A 27,252-nucleotide genomic window follows, 5' to 3' on the forward strand; every position below is an offset into this window, starting at 1 on the left:
GGCTGATATTGTGTTAGAATGTTGCTCTGAAGACTTGTCCTACTGTACCAATGCAGATAACTCCATGTCCATTTACCAGTAAATAAAAGAAAATGATGGGTATTTCAAATCATGATATATGGTTCACATAAAACCAGTGGTGCAGAAGCTTAATTGAGGTTCATTGAGACCACAAAACAGTACAGTAGAAATGTTAAAATATCCATCCATCCATTATCTAAAAGATTCATCCAATTTAGTTTCATGGGGGAGTCTATCCCAGCAAGCAAAGGGTGCAAGGCGGGGTGCACCCTGGGCAGGATCCCGGTTCATCACAAAGCCCACACATACGCACTCACACCAAGGGATGTTTTCCCAGAAGCCAGTTAGCCTACCAGCATGTCTTTGGACCGTAGGAGGAAACCAGAGCACCCGAGGAAACTTATGCGAACAGGGGAGGACATGCAAACTCCACACAGACAACACCCCAGTTCTCAAACTGAACCCAGGGCCCCAGCACTGTGATGTAGCAATACTAACCAATGTGCCACCATGCTGTCCATGTTGAAATACAGTAGAAATCTAGACAAAAAAGTGTGTTGGGCAGTGCCTGCATAAGGTTTTCAAATATCACCATTCATACGCCAGCTCTCATACTCAGCATTACAAAAACTGAATACATCTGCGTCAAAACAGATGTGCCAATGAAACAATCCCATGCAGCCATGGGGCCCAGAACAAATTCCAACACAAACAGCACATACACTTGGAACCTATTCGGGATTGTGGTTCCACAAATGAGAGCAATCAGATTGTGCAGACTAGAATTGATTACAAAATACCACTTTGCAAAATTAGTGTACATTCAGTGATCGTGGTACCCAAGAAGTCTTTGGATGACTATCCATTGCCAGTAACCTGAGGGGAACACATACAGATACTGTACACTGACCATTTATCCAGAAAAACTGTTCAAAGGTGTTTATATGAACTTTACATTAAGTACCATCTGTTTTTAGTTCATTGTTTCATGGGGGAAATTGAACAGAGACCTTTTTTCTATCACTTTAAAAAAATTACACAGATGATTCATAGGTTAACTGCAAGATCATTGTGTAGTAGGATGTTCCTGTGGATAAAGGTATTCATTCTTTTTCAATTACACTCCCGTTACAGTGTATTTCCACTGTATCTACAGATTTAATGTGCCTGTATAAGTGTTTGTGGCATTTTTCCCACTATTACTCATCATACAATCTTTATGCTGCAAAGACTTACTGTTAGGAGCTGAAGCCTGCTGTCAGTACAGAAGTTCAGGGAGACGTGACTGAGTGATCACGCATCATTTGGGGTGCTGAATTTTGGGAGTAATAAAATAGAACACAAAAGACTTAAAGATGTCTTTTTGAAATTGATAAACATGTGTATTCTGCTTAGTAAGACATATTGCACTGAACTGTGAAATTATAAATATTCTCTTTCACTTCCTCCTTGTTTTTGGTTTATATTTGCATTTACATGACTTCAGAAATTCTCATTGCCTTGGATTGTGCCAAAGCAAGTCCCAGAAAGAATCCTGCATCTCAGTAAGAGTGCTTCATTTTGAGAAGTATGGGGCAGGTTATAGCAGACCAGCATTCCCAGCTTGACCTAAGGACCTATTAAAATAACACATAGTAGGAGCTATTTGTGTACTGTATGTGTTTTGAATTCTTACAGTAATCTCTCTCTTTCTACTGATCTTGCTCAACAGCTACACATACTGCAAGAGATGAAACGATGCTAAAGTTTGCTGCAGCCAAAAGGAATGCAACCTTTTTCTCAGTCATTCAAATGCTGATGCTTGTCGTTTTCATTTGTGTGAGTAACAACTCAAATTCTGTTTGTAAAAGTCCCGTACTTGTGAGTCATTCTTCGCTTGCTGCTCCTATCCCTGGTACCTTGATGGACGAAACAATGGCAAGAATTGAAATCTTCACAAAGAAGGTTATTTTTTGTTCTTCTGGGCAAGTGCTCACCCAGAAAGCAGTTGATTTCTCACCGAGCAGCAATGAAAAACTCTCAATTGCATCATGTTTTGCATGGCAATTAAACTAGATGATAGTGGTGACTTTAATTTTAATTTGGTATTCAATGGCACCGGCATCTTCCCAACCCTTTATCTTTGCTAACCTTGCTTTGTCCCTCGTTTCACGTCATTGTGCAGTCTTTTCTAACAAAGGTTTTTCCAGATAGAGTGCTTTTCATGCAACACAGCTGCAGTGTATTCTCCTAACTGTATACAAATCACAGCGTGGTCTGAGACAAAATGCCAAAATGACGTACAATCCCTTGGCATTCTTACTTGCCGATCTGCTGTGAAAAGGTGAGGTAAGAAAGAAACCTTTTGTGCCTTCATGCTGTGCAGCGGTTTCTTAAGATATGGACACACATTTATACTTGGTTTAGAAAACAGCATTAAAAATGACAATTATGTCTTTGCTAGCATGAAGCGTTGCTCTGTTGTTGCTGGCCCTCAAAGCTTGAAGCCAGTCACACGCTGCCAAATTAGCAGTCACCTTGGGAACTTTATCAGAAGCTTAATCTTAAATTTTGACTGAAAAGAATTAGATAATGCTAAATCCTGCCACTCACAGATCTAGCATTGTAATAGCTAAGGAGATTATATTATAAAGAGAGTCAACGGTTTGGAAATACGCGCAATATTGCATATTATTTGGTGCTATACAAATTGGAGGTATAGTTTAATGCACTGAGTCTGATTCTGTCTACTTGAGTGATGTTCCATTAAATGAATTTATCTCTGTGCTCTGAGCTTCCTTACAGTCTCCTTCCCAAAGATACCTGCATCTGGCAGTCACGCATTTCTACATGGCCTTTTTTAAGACTGTAATCCCATGACCAACCTTTTACACTGTATATGTAATCCCATAGCAAGGTTACTTAGGAAGAAAATGTTTGCAAGTTGTTAAGAAATGCAATGATAACGAATGAGAATCAATTTATCACGACAGACGTCTAGAAATGCAGCATCTTATATCAGCTGAAATGTGGCTGGAAAAAAACAGAAACAGATCTCTGGAAATTAAAAAGAAGCCATACATACATTTGAAAATTTGAAAATGTAAAAATCTGTTTAAAAATGACAAAGGTCTGAGATGATGCAATACGTGTTGGGAAAAGGTGCCTATTTTCTAGCATGAGATTTATCAGGTAGTAGACTCTTCGATGAGGTGTGACACAACGTTCCCTGATGTACTGAACTTTCTGCAGGCCTGCTGAAATCAATGGTCTGTGTGACTCTTCTAAGAGAGAAAAACTAATGGCTGACCATGTGACAGCAGACATGTACTGTCTGTGCTATGTCCTCAGAAGCAGAGAGGAAAGCTTGTGATAGCCTTGCAAAGACCAATGGAAAATCATACTTGTAATCTGTACTTATGCACAGTTCTGTATTACCTTTTAGTAGGGTTTTGTCTAAAACTCAAACATAATCTCACAAAGTAGCTTTTCACTTAAGCATACAGTAATATACTCACAAAGGCCAAGAGATAAAAAGGACTCTTCAAACATTCATGCGCAATTTCAACCCTGGCCTGAAAACAGACCTCTAGACAGTCTATTAATTTGCATTTGTAACTGAAGGATACAAACATTTTAATGTAACATTCATTGTTACATGTACAGTATAACATACGACTCCAATCTGCATGTCAACACAAAAATCTGTCAAAACTGCAACAATTTGAAAACAAATGTTCCTTTATTTCTTCATTTAAAGGACAAAGTGACAAGCATCCAAAGGACTTGTGGACAGAATTTAAAAAATCAAAGGAATGCTATGATGGCATATGCAGAACTGAATATATACTAATCAAAACAGAGAAAATCCTTATTTTCCTTATAATAACCTTATTTTTTTTTTCCTTATTTAGTTAAATGTCTCTGGAAAAAATATTAAGGATAGCTCTTAGCCTGAACGGAGAATTCCTAAATGATTAAAAAGAACGTTTTACCAGATGAAGGAAGACAACATCTAGTCTACAGGAAAAAAATTGCACTACAAGTTGGAACTATTTCCTTCCCAAAATGGCGTCGTAGATCTTTCCTGTCCTCTGTACTCGGATGTCTGTGAACCCTGCCGTGGCCATGAGACCGATGTACTCAGATGGAGTTCTCTCCCTCCCCTCTGTCTGCACCAGCATGTTGAGGGAGTAGAGCTGTGTGGTGAGGGGGCCACTTCGGTCTTCATTCAAGAGTGCCTCAATCAGCAATACTCCCCCACCTACAGTAAGTAGTGGGCATAAAAGAAGTAGAATTAAATAACAAAATCGAAACACAAAATGCCCTAAAACCGACACGGCACTTGGTATAAATGGTATATAATGGTATAAATTACTCCCGTACCTTTTCCCCATAGTACAGGTCTTGAACAGGATTCTCTGTTCTGTCACCACAAGAGTGTCAGTGTCTCAGTCTAACCTCCATGACTTCTAAGCCCAGTCCAGGTCAGACTGCTGGTGGGCCTGCAGTACACACCTCCCCTCCTGTTGTTTGTCACTGTGCCTAAAGCAGCTCACTAAACACTGTACATACTGTAGGATCTTACACTTAAGTATACCGGGAGAGCTGGCAAGAGCAGTGCTAAGGCAAAGGACAGACTGAAAGACAAATGTAAAATACGTCCATGATAAACGCATGATGAATTCCATCCCGAATCAATGGAAAAGTTCCCTTTGCAATCAATACAAAATCAGCGTTTCTGTGAAATGTATCTACATTCGGGAATTTCAAAGCAGTTAGCACCATAAATCCAAACAAAACAGCAGGGGGACAGATAATGGCGTTGTTCATTATGTCGACTGGACAGATACAATTTCATTACCATTAGAAATTTTATTTTAAATCATTTTTATGATTATTTTTAAGTGGATCTTTACGTGGAGCTGCAGTAATTTTTGAGCAATGTACCAGGAAAGTGGAAAGTGATTGCTCAGCTGAGGAAAGAAAGTGTTATAACAATACCTCTTAGGTCAAGAGCAATAAGAGAGTACATTATTTAAAAATAAGGCATTTTTACAGTTTCCTTTCTGTGCAACAGAACCCCCATGAGTGCAGAGTGGAAGAGTCTGCATGTAGATCCAGCTATGAGTGTCTACCTCCAGCACCAAGCCCAAGCACAAGCTTGTCCGGACCAGCAGCTGGAACTTTCTGTTTCTGAAACATCAAGTCGGCACCTTAGCCAGGTCAGACTTGTGGTGATGAAGACGCAGAGGTGAAGCAGGGTTATGTTGCTAGTGGGGGCAAGTATATCCCAGGGTGTCACGACGGGGGCAAACACCCCCCCAATAATAATCCTTCACATTTCTCTTTCAATCACTTGCTCAATTTCCAGAGACAGGACTATGTTCGAGCATTCCTCCAGTGTTCAACAACAGCAACACTCATGTCTTGTTCATTGTTTCATTTATAAAATTGCCCATCCCCCCACTACAGAATTGATCTCCTTTTCACCACCAATCTTTTTTTTCATCTCCTCACCTTTTCACCTCATATTCCTGCACCCTGCCTCTGTCCTCTGTCCACCTAAGCAGCCAAAATATTGTGTATTTCCCTTTCATTGTGTTTTTTTTCAGCATGGGGTTCGGCGCTTGTTCTGTTCACAGCCCACACACTGACACGGCCCCTCACCCTAACCTCTTTCGCTGCTGCTCATGTGAGACCAGAGTTTCACTCAGTGCACAAGAGGAGAAAAGAAAAAAAACCCACAATAATAAATAGAAATTGCACGGTTGTCTTGAATGTCCTCAGAGAATCCCTGAGTAATGGGGCATGCTTTTGTCACATTTATAAAGGAGGTATGATGTACTGTTAGCATTAATAAATCATAAACAAAGGTGAAATGCTATGAAAGTCATGGAAAAACAAGCAAGACAGAAGGGATTTATTTTCCTGTTCCCAGAAGCGACTTAAAGTCCCTGTGGTCAGAAGTGTTACTACAGTAACCAGCAGGAAGCTGGCTCAAAAGGAGCAAAATGTCATGCAAGGCCATTTAATCGCTCCACTAGGTCTCACTCATTTTTATTAAAGTAGACTTTTTCATTTATTTAGTTGGTTATGACAAACGTATTGCGCAAGCCCGCATTTATTTATTCATTAGATTATTTATATTTCAAAAGCAGAAGGGAAGGTGAACGGAATGTCATAGTTTTCGCTAGAGCTCTCTTTGCATGTTACATAATTGGCTTCCAGGAGTGGTTTGAGTTTGGTGGGGTCGCAGGATTTTTTTTTTCTGCCTTAAAAGAGGAATTAGCTGCAAGGCTTCTGTTTGTCATCATTTGATAGATCAGAACCAACAGTCAGTGCTACTCTGGCACAACCAGAAAACCCCTAAAAGGCATCGTCTTTCTTCCTGGGGCTAGACTTTCTGGCTGTGGCAAATTGGTTCACGTACAATGATGCAGACAACAGCATGAAAATTAAGACTGCTAATATTTTGGCATTTTGTGCATTTGTGTGTGTACAAGAGGAAAACGTGTTTTGCTTTGAGTCTCATGTATTATAACAAAGGTGCCGGTCTGAGTCTTACTGTGTATATTGAAACCAAGTGCACGCGCACACACACAAAAACGAGATTCTTCAGAACTCTACTTGCTCTTTTTTGCATGAAATACTCCTTTCGTCAGACAAATCTTGATCCTATAACTGATTTTTCAACAGTAGGATCTTTACAGTAGGTTAGTTTTCATTTATTCTGGTCTTCAGCGCATTTCAGATTGTCTCCCCAAATTCTTCAGCTGGGTGAGATGCCCAGATAGCCCAAATAGCTACTAGTAACCAAATCAGACAGAGAAGGAGATCAAGCCAAAACAGCCTCCCCTCGGCTATTTCATTCACTGTGTTCTTGTGTTTGTTGAGTCCGGGAGCACCCAGTGACAGATACCAACCCCATCGGAGTAATGGAGAACGACGGGCAGCATGTCTGTAAACCCTTGGTCATGCTTTAGAGAAGCAGCAAACTCTGCTGTACCTGGTTTGCAGGCTCTGTAGACCTTGGTGAGCAGCTCCAGGCTCCTGGTGTTGGTCCAGTCGTGGAGGATACGTGCCAGGATGTAAAGATCCGCCTCAGGGAGGGGGTCTTTGAAGAAGTCTCCTAAACGGACACAGAGGATAGTACAGACACTTTACCACCAGGACCATTTTTGTACGTATATGCATTGCCAAGCAAAAGTCTAAGACACAACCTAGAGTTACAATATACTGTATGTGTATAGAGGATTTGTATGCTGGGACCCAGCAACAATTTGTTCAAAGCCTCCATTAGTGTATTCCACTATTATAACAACCTTGTCACTGACACAGCTTCTTTAAGATGAGAAGAACCAATCTTATCATTTAGGAATCTTGAATTCACACTGATGAATTCTTCAAAAACATGATCTCAACAATCGAGGTAGCTAATCCAGCATGTTTACCGATCAAAACTAAATATCTCTCTGTCAAGTGATCCTCATCATTAACCTGATTTGCTCCTCTCTATCCACCCATCAAGCTAAAAGGCTACAAAATACAGATATGGCAAGATTAACTGTTCTCTTAATACATTAGGCTAACATTTTGACATAAGGAAAAAAAGATTTTTCATAGCAGTAATGTATTTTATTGTTAAATAAGGCTGTTCAGTCTTTAGGGATGTGTTCATCCTCCCATTTAGTTTCTGACCCATGTAACCATCCATTACAATGGCATGAGTGGTGGAACACATACTGTTAAGCTTCAATGTTTACATAATCAATAACTTTGATTATGTTTTATTCCAGTAAACTGAATCAATGGCTTTGCCACTAAAGGACATTGATTTAAACAAATCCCATTTCAATTCCAGAGACGGGAGCAGAGTAAAGGTGACTGCAGGGAGGGACAGTGCAGCAGCTGTTGGGCAAGCTGCCTGATGGGACTCTGCTGCTACAGTTTGACAACAGTGCCCTTCAGAGCTCACCCGTCAATCACTTTCCCATTTTCTTGTCAGGGTCTTAGCCGGGGCAGTGAAGGCTTGGTTCTGAATTGTGACATCAAGGGGCTCTAATTTCTAACTATGGGGATACCTTGTAAAACAAAATCCCTTCATCTGGTCTGTTTATTGCTTCACCTTGTAATACACCCACAAGATGTGACTGACTAAATGACTGATTGTTTGGTCGAATGATCGATCGACTGTAGCCAACTGAAAACAAGTTTGTACTTACAAAATACAAGTTTTTTGTACAAGTTTGTACTTAGAAAATAAGTTTGTACTTAGAATAAGATGCCCTATCTCCTGGAATGAATCTCCTGGAACAAAGGAGAAGGCCACACACACATCCAACCTTAAGGAGCATAGAGAATGTTTACTATGATATAGCATTTGGCATTCACTGCCATTATACATAAAATCCGCCAGTGTATGGTTTTGTTTCACATTATTTTGATTTTGACTCTTTGCTTTCTTCCAATTTAGGGGTTTTCACCTGGGGATCCTCACAGACTGCCTAGGGAGATTCCTGCGAAGATGAGACTTTTTACCCACTGTGAATCATTACTACAATCATTCTGATTGGCCAATATTTAAAATTAAGCTATTGGACACTAGTTCTGTTTTCAGTATGTTATAATAGAAGAATGGTTCCTACTTACTACAGATATCATTTCTAAATGGGAGTCATTACAAACAGTAATTTTACAGTAAACAGTAAAGTTCTCCAGACAGAAAGTGAAGAGTCCCTGTTCTACACAGTGCAGTACAAATATTTTAAGATGACATTTAGTATAGTATTGTTAGGGTATGCACATCTGTGTACCAAATAACCAATCACTAGGGAAAGTTTTCACCTGCTTTTGAAGTCTGAATTAGGTGTAACGTCGCCACATTTTAATTTGATGCTGTTTATAGTATTTCAAGAAACCAAGCTGGTGTGATAAATACTACTCTGATAAGTACTTTCAGTCACAATACAATGCTAAGTGCAGACTGAAACATCACATTAAAATGTTTTTCTGTGTCACACTGTTGAGAAACTGAGGTTTCCGCTTCAATAGGCTAAGATGAATGTCTCTTTCGGAGAAAGAAAGTTATTTCGTCTCCAATATGATATTGATTTTCTGGCAGCTTGCCTTGCAGACACAAGAAACAGCATGAATTACTGCAAGGATACCTTCGTGGAATGAAATTCTTCTCTCTTCTGATGACACAAAGTGTTCCCTTGCTGTGTGCACCACCTTCGGGAGGTCAAAAATCGTCACCATGGACTCAGGGTATTCGCGCACACACAGTTTGGCTAAAGCGCCACTGCAACCTTCCAAGGAAGGAGAGAGAGAGAGTCGGATCAGGTCATGTTGACTGCCGAATGTGCAGGAGCCGTGTCAACACGGAATAAAACTAAGTAAAAGGGAAAGCAAAGACAGAGAGAGGTTGAGTAATTCTCAAAGGAAACAGAAATTAAACCTGAGGGAGGAAAGGACAGGGTAAGGACAACAATCGGTGAAATTCCAGAATTACATGTTAATGTGCCGCCATCGGTCACCTCTGAGAAATAAAGAGAATTCTTTGCTCTTTCTGTGTTACTTTCAGATTGCGTTTACAGTGTGTCGCAGGCCTGTATCTGATGTAAGTACCTCAAGGATTTACCTTGAAAAAGAGCAATGGTTTAGTAAAGCCATGTATGAAGTGTTACCGGGGTAAAAAGAGTATTTTAGCTTTTATTATGGCTTTCCTCTGCTTGATACAAGACTACCTTGCTCTGCACTCTGCTTTATGCTTATAATGGTTTCAATGTGGTTCATTACATGAGGATGGTTTGCTGTAGTAAACATACACAATCAAATTCATCATAAAGCTATTACAATTATCCATCTAACCATTTTCTAACTGTTTTATCCAATTCAGGGGCACAGGAGAAAGGGAAGCCTATTCCACCAAGCAACAGGCTCAAGGCAGGACAGAGGATTCAATTTTTCCAGAAGCCAATGAATCTTCCAGTATGTTTTTGGACTGTTGGAGGAAACTACAGCACCTGGAAGAAACTCACATGAACACTGGGAGAACATACAAACTCTACACAGATAGCACCCAAGAAATTGAACCCAGGGCCCCAGCACTGCACGGCTACAGTGCTAACCACTATACCACTGTGCCATCTACAATTACAGTTATATACTATGATATGTCATGGTTTGTTCATAATCTAGTAAACCACAGTGAAATAATGATTTAAACATTTGAAGGCAACACAAACACAGAAGACAATCATGGCAGTATGAAATTACCAGTAGTAAAATTCTATAAGGACTTGTCTGTTTCTTAAACTGCATTTTACTTGGAATGTGATTCTTGACCTTTAACCCTGTTGCTCAAGTCCTGACAGCACTGCACAGCCAAAAGCACATGGCCACAAGCTGCTGTCTGGAAGAGTATTCCGTGTCTATACTAATGGCTTCACAGCTACACCTTGTGGACACCACCTGTAATAACACTTCACAGTAGTGTTCACAGACTTCACAGACAACCTGCAACGAATTATTGATTCACACTTACTGCAGGTATTTTAAAGCCAGATGTCACAATTCGATGAAACATTTTTGTGGGCGGTTGCTGAAGTTGTTCTGAGCACATTTTTTTTTCACACGTCAGGAATATGTGTTTCTGTGTTGTGCAGTTGTACATGAGGGCCATGCATCGGAATTGATGTGTCCTGTGACAAGGTATTCAGTCATACAGTAGTTCTGATAATTGTGCTTTCAGCTACAACCTTTTCATTCATATGAACAAGTGCATGAGCTGATAACTCAAAGTGATTTGAACTGAAGAGAGTAGCTTTAAAGACTGATTAGAAATAGTGCTCAACAGCGTTATTATCAGGGACTACGGGTTTTCTTAAATACAGTACCCTGCTCTAAAATTGCAGTGAAACATAAAGCATAGAAACCTGTAAAAAAACAATGAATTTCTGGAATCAATTTGTTGCTATGCAATATACAGGTGATTTGCTTCTTTTAATCAGTGATATGTAGTGCTTTGAGATGATTGCTTTTAAAGGCACTGCTGTAAATAAAGTTTATTCTTATTATTAAAAACTATGAACAATTTTGCAAAACAAAGAAGTCAAAAAATGAACTATTATTCACAATATTCTTAACTAGAATGCACAGATATCTTTTAATGCTTAGGCAAGAATAAATGTCTGCTATTCTTTTACAAAATATGGAGGGACTGTTAATTGCGACAAATTATATTTTGATTGAAATACGAGAACAATGTAATTACATTATTTTTTTAAAATTGAAAAGAACTTTGGGATGGACAGCTTGTAATCAATCCATAAACTGCAGGGAGATAGAAATGTAAGGGTGAGTGCTACCTACCTCCAAGATCATATATTGTTTTAAAAGGTGAAAGGTCAAAGGCTGTCACAACATCTCTGCCACATATGTTCCAAACTGAGTTCATGAGCTGCATGAACTTTCTCATCTCTTCATCTGACCTGAAAAAGAGAATGAGAAAAATATCAATGAGCAATTTGAAACAAAAACTGTAAAATTGAATACAACATATTTGTTATAATTCTGTAATAATATAAGTCAGTCATTTACATAGCATAGCATGTTTTTGTGGGAATGTTGTTGTTGGAAGAAAATATTCCTCATGTTACTGCAGTGACTGTATGAGATTCTCTTAAGGTATCTGTTGAATGCAATTAAATTATTGATGCTTTCTGCTTCTTTAAGTGAACATGAATAAGTTTGATTTTATTGACATTTGTGCAGCTGCAGTAAACCATACCCCTGATACAATGTACCTCCTTCATTCATTATTTACTCACCAGTATACAGAATATTATAACACCACTTCATGCATGTGAATAGAGCATGAGTACCTTATTATGTGAATGTACGAAAGAAAAAACACAATGCTGCCCAGAGGAAGTAGTGACTGAACAGGTTGGTGTAGTGGCATGGTATTTAGCACTGTTGCCTGAGGGCTTCTGGGACCTGTATTTCATTGTTGACTGGGATACCCTATGTGTGGAGTTTGCATGTTCTCCCTCCACATATGTGGATTTTGTGCTGGACCTCCGGTTTAATCCCATTTTCCAAAGTTGGGTAGGTTAACTGGTGTGTTGAAACAAAGTCTATTTCAAGGTGTAGTCCCACCCCATGTCCTGTGCTTCTGGGACAGACTCCAGTTGTGTTAACTCTTAACAAGGAAAGCCACTTATTCCCTAATGGATGGATAACTGGATAACACATTAATTTTATAGCAGGCAGGATTTTATTCATCTTATCCTGAAATAAGTTTTCTTCAGCGCTAATGCAGAACTCCTCCAAAGCCCCCCAAAAAAAGAAATCCAGGCTCCTTCAGTAAATGAACTGATAGATGCTAGAGCACATGAAACAGGAAATGAGCCTCTCTGAGTGTCCAGGAGCAACGCTGAGGCTGATCCAGTATGCTGCCACTCTGAAAGACCTAAATGTCAAGCTTTTGTTATCTGAAGTGCCCTGAGGGTGGCAGAGTGAGAACCGTGAAATTCCTGCCCTCAGAGTCTGTCTGCAATATTCTAACCTTGGTGTCCATTCGGTTTATGGATACACTTGCAGACAGCTCTCTGAAGCTCTTGTCTCCAGCTATAAAGTGGTTTTCATAAGTCTTCTGTAAAGCATGAAATATTCATGTGGCTTCATAAGTGGCTAAATGTGCACATTAAAACAACCATATGAAACTATGATTTCTGGCAGTGCAAGGAAAGAAGTTGGGACAATTACAGGCTCTTTGTAAAATGCTGCATGTAAGTTATATGATTTAAGAACTGAAGATTTCTCCAATTCAAGCCTATGATGCGTGATTTTCTACTAATCTTATATTAGAATAAATTCATATGTGTAAAGCTTTATCGCCAATAAAGAACAAAATTCACTGTGAGCTTACAGGACATGATGGAACAAAATATCTAATGCCCATTCCTCGTACATCAGAATCTTTCAAATATGTTGTCAGGCTCCTGTTTCTCCTACAGTGAAATGTGGCCTCTAATCTTTTTCTTCCCTGCCCCAGTATCAAGATTCCTCTTACCTCTGAGTCAATTGACAGTCTGAGTCAATATTCAGAGCTAATACCAATGACCACTATTTCCAGAGGATTTCAAGCACTGTGTGAAAATGAGGACTTCACTAAATCATGTGGTTGTAATTAATTGACAATATATCAGAAACCAGCAGGTTTTGCTCAGAGTAAAGAATAAGATGGTCTGAATTATTTACAGTATTTTATTATAATAAAAAAGAAATCCTTACCCTTACATTGTGCTTCCATCACTCAACTCAAAGTGCTTTACAGGTAATAGGGAATCCCCTCCACCAGAACCAATATTCAGCCCCCACCTGGATGATGCAACGGCAGCCATAGTGCACCAGTACACTCACCACACATCAGCTATCAGTGGGGAGGAGAGCAGAGTAATGAAGCCAATTCAGAGAAGGGGATTATTTGGAGGCCATGAGCAGTAAAGGCCAATGGGAAATTTTGTACAGGATGTAGGGTAACACCCCTACTCTTTTCAAGAAACACCCTGGGATTTATAATGACCACAGACAGTCGGGACCTTGGTTTTATGTCTCATCCAAAGGATGGAACCTTTTTTACAGTACAGTGTCCCCATCATTATACTGGGGCAATAGGACTTACATGGACCACAGGGTGAGTGCCCCCTACTGGCCCCACTAACATCTCTTCCATCAGCAACATTAGCTTTCCCAGGAGGTCTCCCATCCAGGTAGTGACAAGGCTCACACCTGCGTTAGGTCCGTAGCTTGCCATTTGTGAGCTGCAACATGATATACAGTAGCTGCGAGCTATTATGTCACAAGCAGACAATAAACAATACATACAGTGACATACCAGTGACAGGGGTGGCACAGTGGTGCAGTGGTTCTCATTGCCGACTCGCAGTGCCTGGGTTCAATGTACCTGGGCAATCTGCGTGGAGTTGGTATGTCAACCCTTTCACAGTTCGAAAACATCATCGTATGTTAACTGGCTTCTGGGAAAACTGGCCCTAGGTGCAAGTGTGTGTTTCTCTGTGTGTACCCTGCATTGACTGGTGTCCCATTTGGGTTGTACCCTGCCTTGTGCCCATTGCTTGCTGGGATAGGCTACGGCCTGGCCACCACCCCGAATTGGATGAAGTGGTCAGAAAATGGATGGACGGACTCCAGTGCCTGACACCTCAATAAACGCATTTAATAGAATGCCATATTGCCAGGTGATAAATAATACCTTGTAGCAAACTTGGCTCAGCTGCCCGTGTTAAGCAGAGTAGTAAAGGACTGAATACACAAAGCCACTATGCCAGACAGAAGAGTGAATATTTTTATCTGGGTAAGGTGAGTAATTAAGCCTTGTGCTGTAGTGACTCTGGCAATGGCTCAAATTTAATTTCCTGAGCAGAGCACAGAAAATAGGCCACAAGATGGCAAGCTGAAACTCTTTAAGAGAAACGGAAGGAACGCTTGGCACAAGTAAAAAAGACCTTGGTAACTAGCTTGTAGTTGATAGCAGTCTCAGTAATTAAAAAGACAATTTTATCATCCCATAGAGCTCTCAGGACAGCTAATCCATGGCGTGCACTTACCTAGTCTTTAGAACAAGTAGGATTCTATAAATAGTGCAGTTTTCCATATTGAAGTAATGTCATACAGTTTATCACAGCAGTCTGTATAACAGCAGGTTACTGTAAAATACAGCTTGGGGATGTAGCTTTTGCTAACCTCTCATCCATAAGCTGTTTGGTGCCAGAAAAATTGTTACAGGCCTAGATGGGAGCTTTATGCTCCACAGAGGAAGAGGACAACCCAAGGAATATTAATAAGCTGACGCAGATGAGGAACGGCCATGAAACACGGCAACAAAAACCGAAGTAAAAACGATTTTTTTTCACCTGTACAGAGCATCAAAAAGATCGCAGGAACTGACGCCAAACGCCTTCTCATTCTGGTTTCTCCCTTCTCTGGGAAAAGAAGAGAAGTAAATAAATTAAACCACATTTAGAAATGTGGTGAAGAAAAATTACACTAATCCCCAAATCTCTATCACTCAGCTTGCTTGCAAAGGGCAGCCAGGATAGGCTCAGGACCATTTATTTTATTGACAAGACTATCCATAAGCCCCTGAAGCAGTGGCAGAAGTGTGTGAAAGTTCAAGGGGACTATGGTGAAAATTAGAACAGCCTTCACCCCTGTGAAGCACAGTTTGGAGGATAATGCTCATATTTAGGATAAGTGGCACATATTAAGCGATGTTTTGAATTATCTACTGCCCATTCCTATTTAGTTCTTTCAAGCAAAGTGTCTCTACTTCAGGTTGAAACTACTTCAAAGGGTTCGGGTTTGAACTACACTTTCCAGCAGTTCCACGAGATTTTCGGGGAGTTTGTAATGAACGTTCGGGAAGGATGACAACAACCAAGTTCAATCATACATGCCCGTCAGTAATTAGCAATCACTTCTGATGTCATTTCTTCTCCTAAAACACAATAAACGCCACACGTATTTTTGCATCCCACTTCCACCCCATCTCCACCTTTGCAGCTGGCCCTTGGTCACTCCTCACTCTACATGGGGGTCCCAGCCTCCTCGGCCAGGAGGTCAGCCCTCAGCCAAGTGGGTTAAACCAAATCTTCACTAAACACCCCATAATCCTTTTAGTACATTAATTCTTGGGTGTTGTTATTCCTAATAAAAGTAGGATTGTTCCAGCATGGGAAGGAGATGGAAGTCTGTCTCATGTTCCTCAATTCTGTACTTGGGGCAATATCTACCTGAACTTTGTATGTTCTACCTGTGTTATTGTGGGTTTCCTCTGGGTGCTCCGGTTTCCTCCCACCATCCAAAAACTGGTAGGTTAACTGGCTTCTGGGAAAATTACAACACATGTCTACCATGGAGAAAGCCTTCTCATTGGATTGGAAAGTTGTTGATTTGTATTCCAGGAGGTGCATATCCAGCCCATATGAAATTACTTTTTTTTCCAGACAGCCAGAATGTATTAAACATACTTCTCAACTGTCCTAAGGCCACTTAATGCCACTAAAGAAAAGTAATTAACAGTGTTTGCGGTGCGATATTATCACAACGATGGAAAAAATGGAATGAAAGAAACTATGAAACAAACAAAATTCCAGACGGCTCAGAGAAGCAGAGCACGATTAAAATGGCTAAGGGCAAGAGAGGAAGAGATAATTGATGGACTTGAGAGGAAAAAGCAGTTAAGGAGACGTTACCATAGTAAAGGCTGTGTGATGAAGTGAAGACGTTTCCTAGAAGAAAGCAGAAGAGTGTGGAAGACTTTGGGAGGCCTTAATCACCAGCAGGTGGCCATCTGACTTATGTTCTCATTTTGGATTTGCAGTTCATTTTAGGGTGCTCAGCATTGGTTCAAACTTGTCTTAAGTCGATTCTGTTTCCCAGTTAAAAACAAGTCTGCTCTGCTAATACCAAAACAAGGCGAGCTAGCTTCACTTCGCATCACAGCCACCAAGAGATTTGTATAATTATATACCGTATTTGTACATTATGTCGACAAGCACATTTGCATATTTTTCAATAAAGAATTGCCTCACAGGGCTTTTCTCTGTAAGTCATCTATACCGCAACTGTATTTTTGGACAATAATTTGTTTTTTAGTTGCATTTACATAAAAGCTGTTCACCAATGGATTAGTGTTGCTATCTCACAGCACTAGGGCCCTTTGTTAAATTCCAGACCTGGGCAGCTATCTATGTTGAGTTTGTATGTTGTCCCTGCTTTTGTCTGGGGTTTCCTTCCCAGTTCCCCGATTTCCTTTCCCGGTCCAGAGATACACTGGTATGTTAATTATCCTCTGGTTAATTAGCCCTGGTGTGAGTGTGTATATGTCGGGTGTGTGCCCAGTGACTGGTGTCCCATCCATGGTGATTGCTGTCTTGAACCCATTGCTTGCCAGGATAGACTCTGGTTCTCCTGCGACTCTAAAGTGGATGAAGCTGTTAGGAAATGGACGAGCTGATGGATATTAACTAATGTAACTGCCCCTACTATAATGGAATAAACATTACTGTATAGCTTAATACAGTGGAGGAACATACAGATTCCGATACAGAAGGCATTCCCCATTTTGTGTACCTTTTGCAGGTAAATGATAATGGATGCTGAAAACACAAAAATAAGCATACAGCTCGAGCACTTGGCAATGTTAATGTATTTCCTTTGGCTCCATTCTCTGTAATGCAAATAGCTGAATACAGTAAAGCATTTCATTGTTATTCTGTTTTCTGCATCACTTGCCAGAGACAAAGCGTGATTTCAATACAAAGCAATCTGAGATGCTATCACCTGGATCTCTCAATAACTCGGAATTTAAGTATAACAATAGTGGATTCTAGGGATTCCTAATCTGTTAGGATCAATCTGATCCCTCCTCCCCCTTTGCAAATACATGAACAGATAGTGTCCCCAAAATTCACATGGATAGCAGGGAACATACAGTAAGTACATGACTCCCTTTCTTTTCCTTATTCATAACCATTTAATGTATCTGCGTATTTTAGATCACCGGTACATTACAGAGCTTTTTCCTACGATATTCTGAGCTTTGTGGACCAAATAAAAGGGATGTAATTATACCCGACACACATCTTTTTAACAAAACTGCAAATTCAATACTGCATGGTGTGCAAATCACTTACTTATTGAAATAAGGTCTCTTTCAGTTTCCTACTGATGTGCTCCCGCCTGATTTCGCACAAAGTAATGTAATTTGAAGTTTCTGTATCTGACGTGAAAAGAAATATCAGCATATATATTGAGGCCTTAAATTGCTTTCTACAGAGAATACACAGAAGTAACCAGATATCTGTTAACAACACTGAAGCACTGGCAAAGCAAACCCAGCATCACATCCTTCACAGAGTTTTTCAAAACCCTCAAGGGTACAGACAAGGTCAACCAGCAGATTCTTTCAGAGTGAACACTGGAACAGAGCCTGAGGACACAAGTGGAAATTACAGTACACGAAGTGCATTTAAAACCAAGAACAGGAGGCACTTTTTACCTAAAGGGCTGTATGTGTGTGGAAGAAGCTACCCAGCCATGTTGTTGAAGCTGAAACCCTGACTTGCTTCCAGAAACATCTGGATGAGATCTTGGGATTAATTAGCTAGTAACTACCAAACAAGCTTGATGGACCAAAAAGCCTCCTCTCCTTTGTATCTGCTCTTTTATTCCTGTGTAGAATCAAGCAACGGTTCAATCAAAGACTTTAAATAAGTGCTGCTGGATGAGTGGGGCAGCATTAGAAGTGTGTATTGACTTTGAACGTGAAAGACTGAAATACAGTGGAAAACAAGAACTGGAGTCCCATACTGTGTGAAATAAGAATGTATCCATGTAAAAGCATGTCTCTGTGTTCTATTTTCAAATATATATTTTGTTTTGTTGGCAGTTATAACAGCAGTCTTCTAGATTTGTGTCCATCTCTCCATTATCTAGCTGCTTCATCCAGATCAGAGACTGTAATGAGACTCATTACAGGTTATATTGTGGATAAGGAAAAAATAAAATGTGCTGAAGGAGATTCAGGACGAAACTTTTTTATATTTAAAAACACACACAATTGGTTGTGTTCAGGTTATATATTCAAGAATGAAGAAATTACCTCACAGCATCAGTCAGGTAGTGCCAACACAGGTAGATAGTCTGGGAGTTGTACTGGATGGAGTGATATAAAGACTTTGGACTTGTTCTGGTCAGGTAAATGTTGGAGAGCTCTGTGTTACTGTAGAGAGCTAAAAAGAGAAAAAAGTAAAGATGGCAATATTTAGCCAAGTATAACTGCTTTTGAAATGAGATTATTTTTCATTTGATGTGGTTTCTTTTATAAAAATACATATTTTTGCCGCCTCAAAGAAACCACACAACCAAGCACTGCATAAGTAACTTAAAATGTCATTTTTTCTTATCCTTATGAAAGTGTTTTACTCAATTTCAAAGTAATAGATTAGGTTTCTTACCAAGCCTATTTCATACGTTAGTAAAAGGAAAAATGTACAGTAGCTCTACTGCATATAATTTGCATTCATTTATATGTGCAATATGAGTTATGTTTAAAACTCTCCAAGACAATATGCTGGCCAAGTCCCATGTGACCCCTGGAGGATTAGTGAGTAGGAGGAAGCATGTAGATCTCTCAGTGCTGTCTGTTTCCACACGCAAGTGGGCTTTCCAGTTCAGCTGTTTATCTTCAACAGGGAAAAACATGTCCAGGAGATGTTATTTCAATACCGTGTTTCCCGATTGTCAATATTACTTATTATAACATGGAATACGTGAGCAACTAGAAACACCTGTCAGCCATTTGTCCCAGTACTGCAATGCCCACCTGAAATGGAGGACTGAACGCAACAATTGAGATTGCTTAATCTCAATCATATATGGCTACATACTGTACTGTATGTACTTGTAGGCACACAAAAATCTAGAAATAATACCTGACATTCTGTACTATTAAGGAACAAGTAATAGGTTTATTCCATGCTGAAAAGAGAACAAAAGAAAACACAACATTTCGGCTGTGGAGGGCTTACCCCGAAGAAGGCTCCACAGTCAAAACTTTGTGTTTTCTTTCTTCTCTTTTCAGCATGGAAAAAAACTATTACTTGTTCCTTTGCAGCCTATGACGCAGCTCCCCACCAGAACTACATTCTGTACCATTGCCTAATATAGACAGTATATATTTTAATCTGAAATTGACAAAGCACAAATGACTAATTTCACTTCACTGTCCCAATTTTACCCTTTTCACTGTATTTTTCTTTCAAGGAAAGGGTGATAAAACATCTTCTGGCCCAGTTTCATCAACTGAGATATATACTGCATATCTAATGTACAGGCACACTGCTTGTGCTGTAGACACATTTTGAATTATTAAAAAGCCTTGCCAATACCTGTTGTACAAAAGTAAGAGTCCAGGTCATGATGCTATTTTCGCTCCAAGATCGACAACATCCAGCATCATGTTCTCTCCACTACACAAGTCATTTCCATACCTCCTCCCTCCTTATCCAACTTTTCTGATTCCCTTCTCTCCAGCTTCTCTCTTCTTGACTCAGCATCCCTCAATAAACTACACGCATGAAACCCACCATATCTATTTTAGATCCCATTCCCACCACTTTATTTAAGTCCTGTTTCTCTTCTCTCTGTCCCACTGTCCTCAATATTATAAATGAATCCTTGAGCACTGGCATCGTACCAATGGTCCTCAAAACTGTTGCCATTACCCCCGTGCCAAAAAAGCCTAACATGGCTCTCGACAATCTTAGGGCTTCGAAAAGGGTATTTGCCATGAGGCGGTTATGTAACTGAAATGTGACAGCACGTTCTATAATTTTCGCCCCATCTCCAACTTACCCTTTCTTGCAAAAATGATAGAACGTGCTGTCACACTTCAGTTACATAACCACCTCATGGCAAATACCCTTTTCGAAGCCCTCTAATCTGGCTTCCGTCAACTTCACAGCACAGAAACTGCCCTGATCAAAGTCACTAACGATCTTCTAATAGCTTCTGATTCTGGTTCTCTTTCTATACTCATCCTTCTTGATCTCAGTTCTGTTTTTGACACTGTTGACCATGACATCCTACTTTCTTGTCTTGAGACTGTGTTTGGAGTTTCTGACGCTGCTCTCAAATGGGTCAAGTATTACCTCACTGATTGCTGTCACTTTGCCTCTCTTAATGGGTATACCTGTAGGTCTGAAATTGGTCTTGTTAAGTCTGGTGTTCCTCAGGGCTCAATACTGGGTCCCTTGCTCTTCAGCATCTTCAGCAAATTTCCACTTGGTCAGCTTTTAAGATCACATGGCCTCAGCTGTCATTTCTACGCTGATGATACTCAAATATACATCCATACCAAACCTGACACTGATGTGGCTGTCTCTATTCTATCTAATTGCATCTCTGACATAAAAACGTGAATGACTCAAAATTTCCTTTATCTTAACTGTGACAAGACTGAAGTCATGCTTATTGGCACCCCCCATCAACTTCGTAAAGCCAATCCTGTAACCCTATCTGTAGATGGTTCTGTACTTGAGCTTCAGTCTAAATTGAAAAACCTTGGGGTGATATTCGATTCTGGGTTAACATTCGATCCACATGTGCAGCATATTGTCAAAACATATTTTTTTCACCTCAGAAATATCGCTAGGCTACGCCCTAAGCAAACACTTACTGTGACTGAATAGCTGATCAAAACATTTGTGTTCTCTCGAATTGACTTCTGTAATGCTCTTCTCGCTGGGGTATCTAAATCTACTCTGAACAAACTGCAGTATGTCCAGAATTCAGCAGCCAGAATCCTGACCAGGTCTAGTGTTCACATTACTCCTATCCTGGAGTCCTTGCACTGGCTTCCGGTCAAATTCCGCGTAGACTTTAAAATCCTCATGCTCACCTATAAGGCTCTGCATGGCTTGGCACCTCAGTACCTGTCTAAACTATTATCGCCTTACTCCCCACCTTGCAACCTTTGGTTTTCTAATTCTGGTCTCCTAACTGTCCCCCAAGCCCATCTACATTGTATGGGTTAGGGCCTTCTCCTGTTATGCCCACAAGCTCTGGAACTCTCTGCCCAAGGATATCAGAGAGTCACCTTCTCTAAACTCCTTCAAATCCAGACTCAAAACCCTCTTCTTTAGAAGAACCTTTACTTAACTGGTTCCATTCTTCACCCCTCTGCTTTTCTTCCATCCACAGTCTCCTCCGTATATTGTAACTGTGTTTTATGTTGTGTATTCTTTTTATTTATTGTTGTTCTCATTCTGTAAAGAGCTTCGAGAAGCCACCTTTAAAGGTGCTATATAAAAAAAGTTTTTTATTATTATTATTATTTTTGCCATGTTTCAGAGTTTGTTCTGAAGTACAAAGATAAGCCAGGAGAGCTTTGGAAAAAACATTTCATAGATAAAACCAAGACAAACCGAGTTGATGGAAAGGATAAAGTTAGAGAAAGACAGGAGCTGCAGATCCTCCAAAGAACATGACTTCATCCGAGTCATGAAGGCATGGTGGAGGTGATTAAATCTGCATGGCAGCCTTTGGAACTGACTCCCTACTCTTTATTGGTGAAGTGATCAATGCTTACTAACAAATGTATGAAACACTTAAATTCTTTATACTGCATATTGCAGTCCACTTTCCTCTGAAACACATACACATATACTTTATACAGAGAGAGAAATAAAAAAACGATTTAACTGTGACTGTCTGATAAGACTGTGTCTTAAAATAATATACAGTACTCAGTATTAGGTACCCCAACTCAGAATGGTGTTTTTATTAGGGAACAAAAAAGTAGAAACAATGCTAAACATTATTCTTATTCCAATGGGAACCAGTTGAATTTATCAACTGGTTTAAAATGGTAGTTCTAGTTATAAACTGCTCACCAGTTGTTAACTACTGGGAATCTAATAACTACCAGTTGAATGTAAACTGACTGTTTAGATGTGGTGCTGCGATAAATCTCTACCGGGCTTTGAAATTTTCTGGACTGGAAGATACCGATCACCAGTAGATAGCAATTGAACTTTTCCTATTGCAGTTTCTTCTAGGAATGGTTAACGCACAAATAAAATTGCTGTGAACCTATCCAATACTAGAAACCATACTGTGCAAAATCCAAAAGACTTTTTTCCTGCCACACCTGTTTGACCTAATTACGTATTATAATCAAAAACCATTTTAGATTGTTCTATTTCAAGGTGAAACAGTATGGGAACATTAATTTGCATTTGCACCCAAATTTTGTTTTGCTTTTTGTTAAATACTGTACATACAAAGCAGTATCAGTAAAGCTGCTGATTTTAGGCATATCAAGCAAATCAGGTAACCTAGATCATTTTTAAATTGACTCTTACAATCTGATTTTCATAAAATGTAAACGTCTGCTGCTTCTTCTGTTCATCTTATAAAGGCACGTTCATGAACAGAACTGGGTACTGCTTCACTATGAATATCAAATAATGCGGCAGAGAGCACAGACCAGTGGCCAGAGTCTAGACAACATAGTTTCACGCAAACGCCTTAGTGTGCATTTGGTTGTGCTCCAAAAGTTCTCAGATGTTTCAAGCCATGAATCCATTGTGTTGAAATAATTCTAATGTTACAAATATGGCAAAAAGACGTTACTTGAGTCGTGTCTTTACCTTGCTAATAAAACCTAGCCAGGCAGAACCATTCAATTTCAGACTTGCTGCGTCTCGGCAGCTCTAGGCAGAAGTTTAGCAGCCTCAGGGGGTCAAAACAATATCGTTAGATGATGTCAGCACAACCCGCTTGCGGGGTCCTGGTAGGGCACATGAAATGCTTTCGCTCGGTACCTTCTCCGTTCTGCGTGTGTGCGTGCAGGAGCTGTAGCCCGACGCAGGCAGCGAGTAGCCTCTCCATTCCGTCCACGCTGGTCTTCAGACCCCCGGCAACTTCGGCTGCCGATCGGGGCGGCCCCGCCTGCAAGAAGTCGAACACGCCAAGCTCACAGGCAGCAAACAGAGTCTGCAGACGAGAAGAAGTTACTGGTATGCAGGTACGCTGTTTTGTCCTGCACAGAAAAAATAAATTAGCAACGTGTAGCTATCCCAGCCCCAGTCCCAGATTGTTTGGTCCTCTCTGGAAGAAACTGTGCATTCATTTCACCAAGATGACTTGTGACTCTCTTAGACGAGCAATTAAGCGTCCCTTAAAGATGCGTTGTGATGTCTGAAACCGAGAATCGCTGTCTTTTTAACACAGGGGGTGCAACAGAAGCCACATTTATTCCTTATAGCTGCCTCAAGGGAAGAGCGATGGTGCGAGAAGGGACAATACCTTGACATGGACAGGATACGTGTCCACTGCAGGGCACACACAGCCAGGCACCATTTAGAAATACTACCAAACCCAGCTAGCATGTCTTTGGAAGGCAAGAGAAAACTAGAGCACCTGGAGAAAACCCCATTACATCTGCTACCATGCTGCTCTTCCACTATCAAATCAAACCCAAGAGATTTTTTTTAGCACTGGCTGTTCTCCAGGTATGCTATTTTTTCCATGGCCTGCGACAATTAGCTCTACTGTGCTGGTGTACAGATCAGTAGAATAGGTGCTGTTGTGGTTATGCAGTGAGTGACTGCAAATGAAAAAGAACAGATGTTTTCTCAAAATAACACATATTGCTTCTCAAAATACTATGGAAAAATCAGAGCAATAATTTTTAGCATTTACTGTGATTCCTCGAGGGTAGAAGACTCTCTTGCAAAAATGGTTCCATGATTCTGTTCCCAAATCCCAAAGCAAAACAACTTTTCCCACAGCCCCATCTCCTACACTCAAAAGGATACAAATATATAAACTGATTCTTTAAAAATTATTTTATTTTTTGTTTATTGATATATGTGGAAGTGGATTTAAAACTAACAACAGGTAGCATTTCTTTACACAAAGGGTTGTGGGAGGGTGGAACAAGCAATACAAGTTATGTTGTAGAAGCTGATACCCTTGCTTCTTTCCGAAAACAGCTGGGACTACTTAACTACTAACTACCAAACAGGACAGAGAGAAGAAAATGGCTCTTTTAACCTTTTCTATGTCCTCATATGATGTGACCTGGGTAGCTCACATCATGCTATTATAGAATTATATAATTCCATCATATAACATCAGTGATTACTTATGTTCATGACAATTTAAAACAATCATCAAACAGTAAATTTTCCTGAAGCTTTAATAACATTTTACAACATGTTCCAAGTGACACAGTTGTATATTTGTAAATCTTGCAAAACTGCAGTCAAACTCATGAAGTACATTACACAAAATGTAATTGGTAAAGAATATACACAAACATCATAGGTAGAATAATAGAATATTTAAAGTTCTCACTGCACATTATTCATTAATGTTTTGAATTGAATTTTCGCCTGGTACCTCAAATGTGTGTTTTTCAGATTAAAAAAATAACTCAACCAGGTCATCAAAACAAAGTGCTACTTGAACATTATTTGCAGGACAGCCTTCTCTTCTCCCAATCCCAATACATTAACAACATAAAGCTTGCTTGAAAACTAAAATAGAAAATTCCAGTATTTCATGAAATGTATCGCTTTTATTGAATTGGAATGTTGTTGGACATTAACTTCCATAAAGGAAAATCACCTTAGTTTAAAAAAATCTTAAATTTGAATATCAATGAACAATGCTGGTAGAATTCACTAGTATGCTACCAACAGTATCTTGTATTATTCTGGTATGAGTTAATAATACATCTGAATAGACATGTGAAATACCAGAGCCCATAGGAAACTTAATCCCTGCTATTGCATTCATTAATCTAAAAACTAACCCATTACATTTAATTTAATATTAAAGAAGCCTTTTCCTTTGTTTTACCTTGGACACAAGGAAGCCTTCCATATAATCCAGTATCTTCCTTGGGTACTCAATTTCACTGACAGAATTCATCTTGGCTTTTTCAAGGGAGAACCCGTCTGCTCAGTTCAGACAGCTAAGGACAGCTTTCTGTACCAGTACACAATGGTAACACTGGATGACTGGTTAAGTTTTGCAGGACACTGTTTCTTTAATTATGTCTCAGAGGTTATAACAGTGATGCAAGATGCAATAATCAGATAAAGAGATTAGTGGTTCAGAAGGGATTGCAGAACAAGGGGGCATTTCATTTTGTTTGCAGCTCAGGTCTTGGGGTACCAGCATCCCACAGAGGTTGTGTAGGGATTTTCATTTACGTGACTTTTTAATCAGACTGAATGCAGGATAAAGCAAAACACTGAGCTCCACAGAAAGAGAGAGGGCACTTAAACTGTGATCACATTAAAATAATTAATGAGAAACAAATGTCACCCTTCAAGGATAGGACAACGTCTCTTCACTACAAAGTAAACATACAATGTAGGTGAGGTTGATACGTGAATCTTACTATTAATATCCAGTGTTATTCAGCAGCATATTTATATTAATGCTACGGCTTGAAGAAATAAATGATGGTGAAATAAAAAAACAGCAAAGGACATTATGCAGCTTTTTATTTATAATGGACTACCTGTCATGGTAAAAGTAACAAAAATGCCTAATTTCAAAGAAATATAATTACAATACTACTATTAAAAATATAATAAAATGGAACAGGTAAGGGTTTATTCCATGCTGCCTATACTGTACAATGCTGACGCAGCTACCTACTCAAGCATCATATAATAAAATGTACTGAGACAGGTAATTTGGTGTTTGTAACTCCAAGACAAATTGAAAGCCACTCTAGATGTAAAGGACCTAATTTCCTGAAGCATATACACACTTTTCCTGTTGCCTCAATACTCTGAAAGCAATTTTTTAGAACTCTTTTATTAATGTGCCCTCATGGTTTACCCTCCTCCAATGGTGTGAAAGTTGTTTTGCGGCTACCGTTTTACCTTGATCAAGGTTGGCACTGCCCCGGTGCCCTCTTTTTTAACTCAAAGCCCCTTTCCATCTGTCCCTTTTCTGTGCACAAATTCTATTTATCACAATTAAATCCCTGTGTGGGTCCTAATGCCCCAGTATAGTGGCAGGCATACTATATTGTAGTGGGTACATTCTTTGTGGATGAGACATTAAACTGAGGTCCTGACTCTCAGTTGTCATTAAAGATCCCGGCCTTTTCTCGATAAGAGTAGGGAGTTATCCCGGTGTCCAGGCCAAATTCCCCCCCTTGGCCTTTTCCGTGGCCTCCGAATTGTCCCCATGTATGATTGGTTTGGAGTTGCCCTGTGATGGACTGGTGCCCGTCCAGGGTCTACCCTGCTGTGCGCTCACTGCTTGACTAATAGGCTCCTGCTTCACGCTACACCGTATGGTATAAAGCGGTCTGGCAAATTACATGACAATTAAATGCATTCTTACAGCACTCTTCCTCCCAAAGGTTCACCTTCGTCACTCTGGAGTGTGAAAAGTCTCTAGCAATTGAATAAAATTATACCAAGTCCTTCAAGTGATCTATTCACAGTGATGGGTTCCAATTGTATAAGAAAAAGCATATGTGTGTAATTCTTTAGCTTCTTAATAGCTTTTTTTAGTGCTTAGTTGTCACAGACCAACCAATTAACACTCAAATAGAAACAAGCAAAGAAGTTGTAGTCTGGCCTTAACGTCACTTTCACTTAATGCTTTGACAAATAC

The 27,252-nt window shown here is 39.8% G+C and overlaps 1 protein-coding gene across 3 annotated transcripts; it reads right to left on the reverse strand.

Moving 5' to 3' along the window:
* Positions 1-3,729: 3,729 nt before the first annotated feature.
* asmt (acetylserotonin O-methyltransferase) lies at positions 3,730-25,631 on the reverse strand. Of its 3 annotated transcripts, none has more exons than XM_015361496.2 (8): positions 25,468-25,631; positions 23,424-23,550; positions 18,698-18,827; positions 14,946-15,014; positions 11,377-11,495; positions 9,171-9,311; positions 7,010-7,132; positions 3,730-4,264 (listed from the first exon to the last, which is right to left on the reverse strand). In XM_015361496.2, the coding sequence occupies exons 1-8, from the start codon at positions 25,537-25,539 to the stop codon at positions 4,053-4,055; spliced, it is 993 nt and encodes a 330-aa protein (XP_015216982.1). In that variant the 5' UTR covers positions 25,540-25,631; the 3' UTR covers positions 3,730-4,052. The 3 variants fall into 3 exon arrangements, with proteins under 3 accessions (XP_015216982.1, XP_006638080.1, XP_015216981.1); XM_006638017.3 differs by having other exon boundaries at positions 23,424-23,595; XM_015361495.2 differs by lacking the exon at positions 25,468-25,631 and adding an exon at positions 23,908-24,064 and having other exon boundaries at positions 23,424-23,595.
* Between the last annotated feature and the right edge of the window lie 1,621 nt (positions 25,632-27,252).

Source organism: Lepisosteus oculatus, chromosome 13 (assembly GCF_040954835.1).
Source record: "Lepisosteus oculatus isolate fLepOcu1 chromosome 13, fLepOcu1.hap2, whole genome shotgun sequence".
NCBI lineage: Eukaryota > Metazoa > Chordata > Actinopteri > Semionotiformes > Lepisosteidae > Lepisosteus > Lepisosteus oculatus.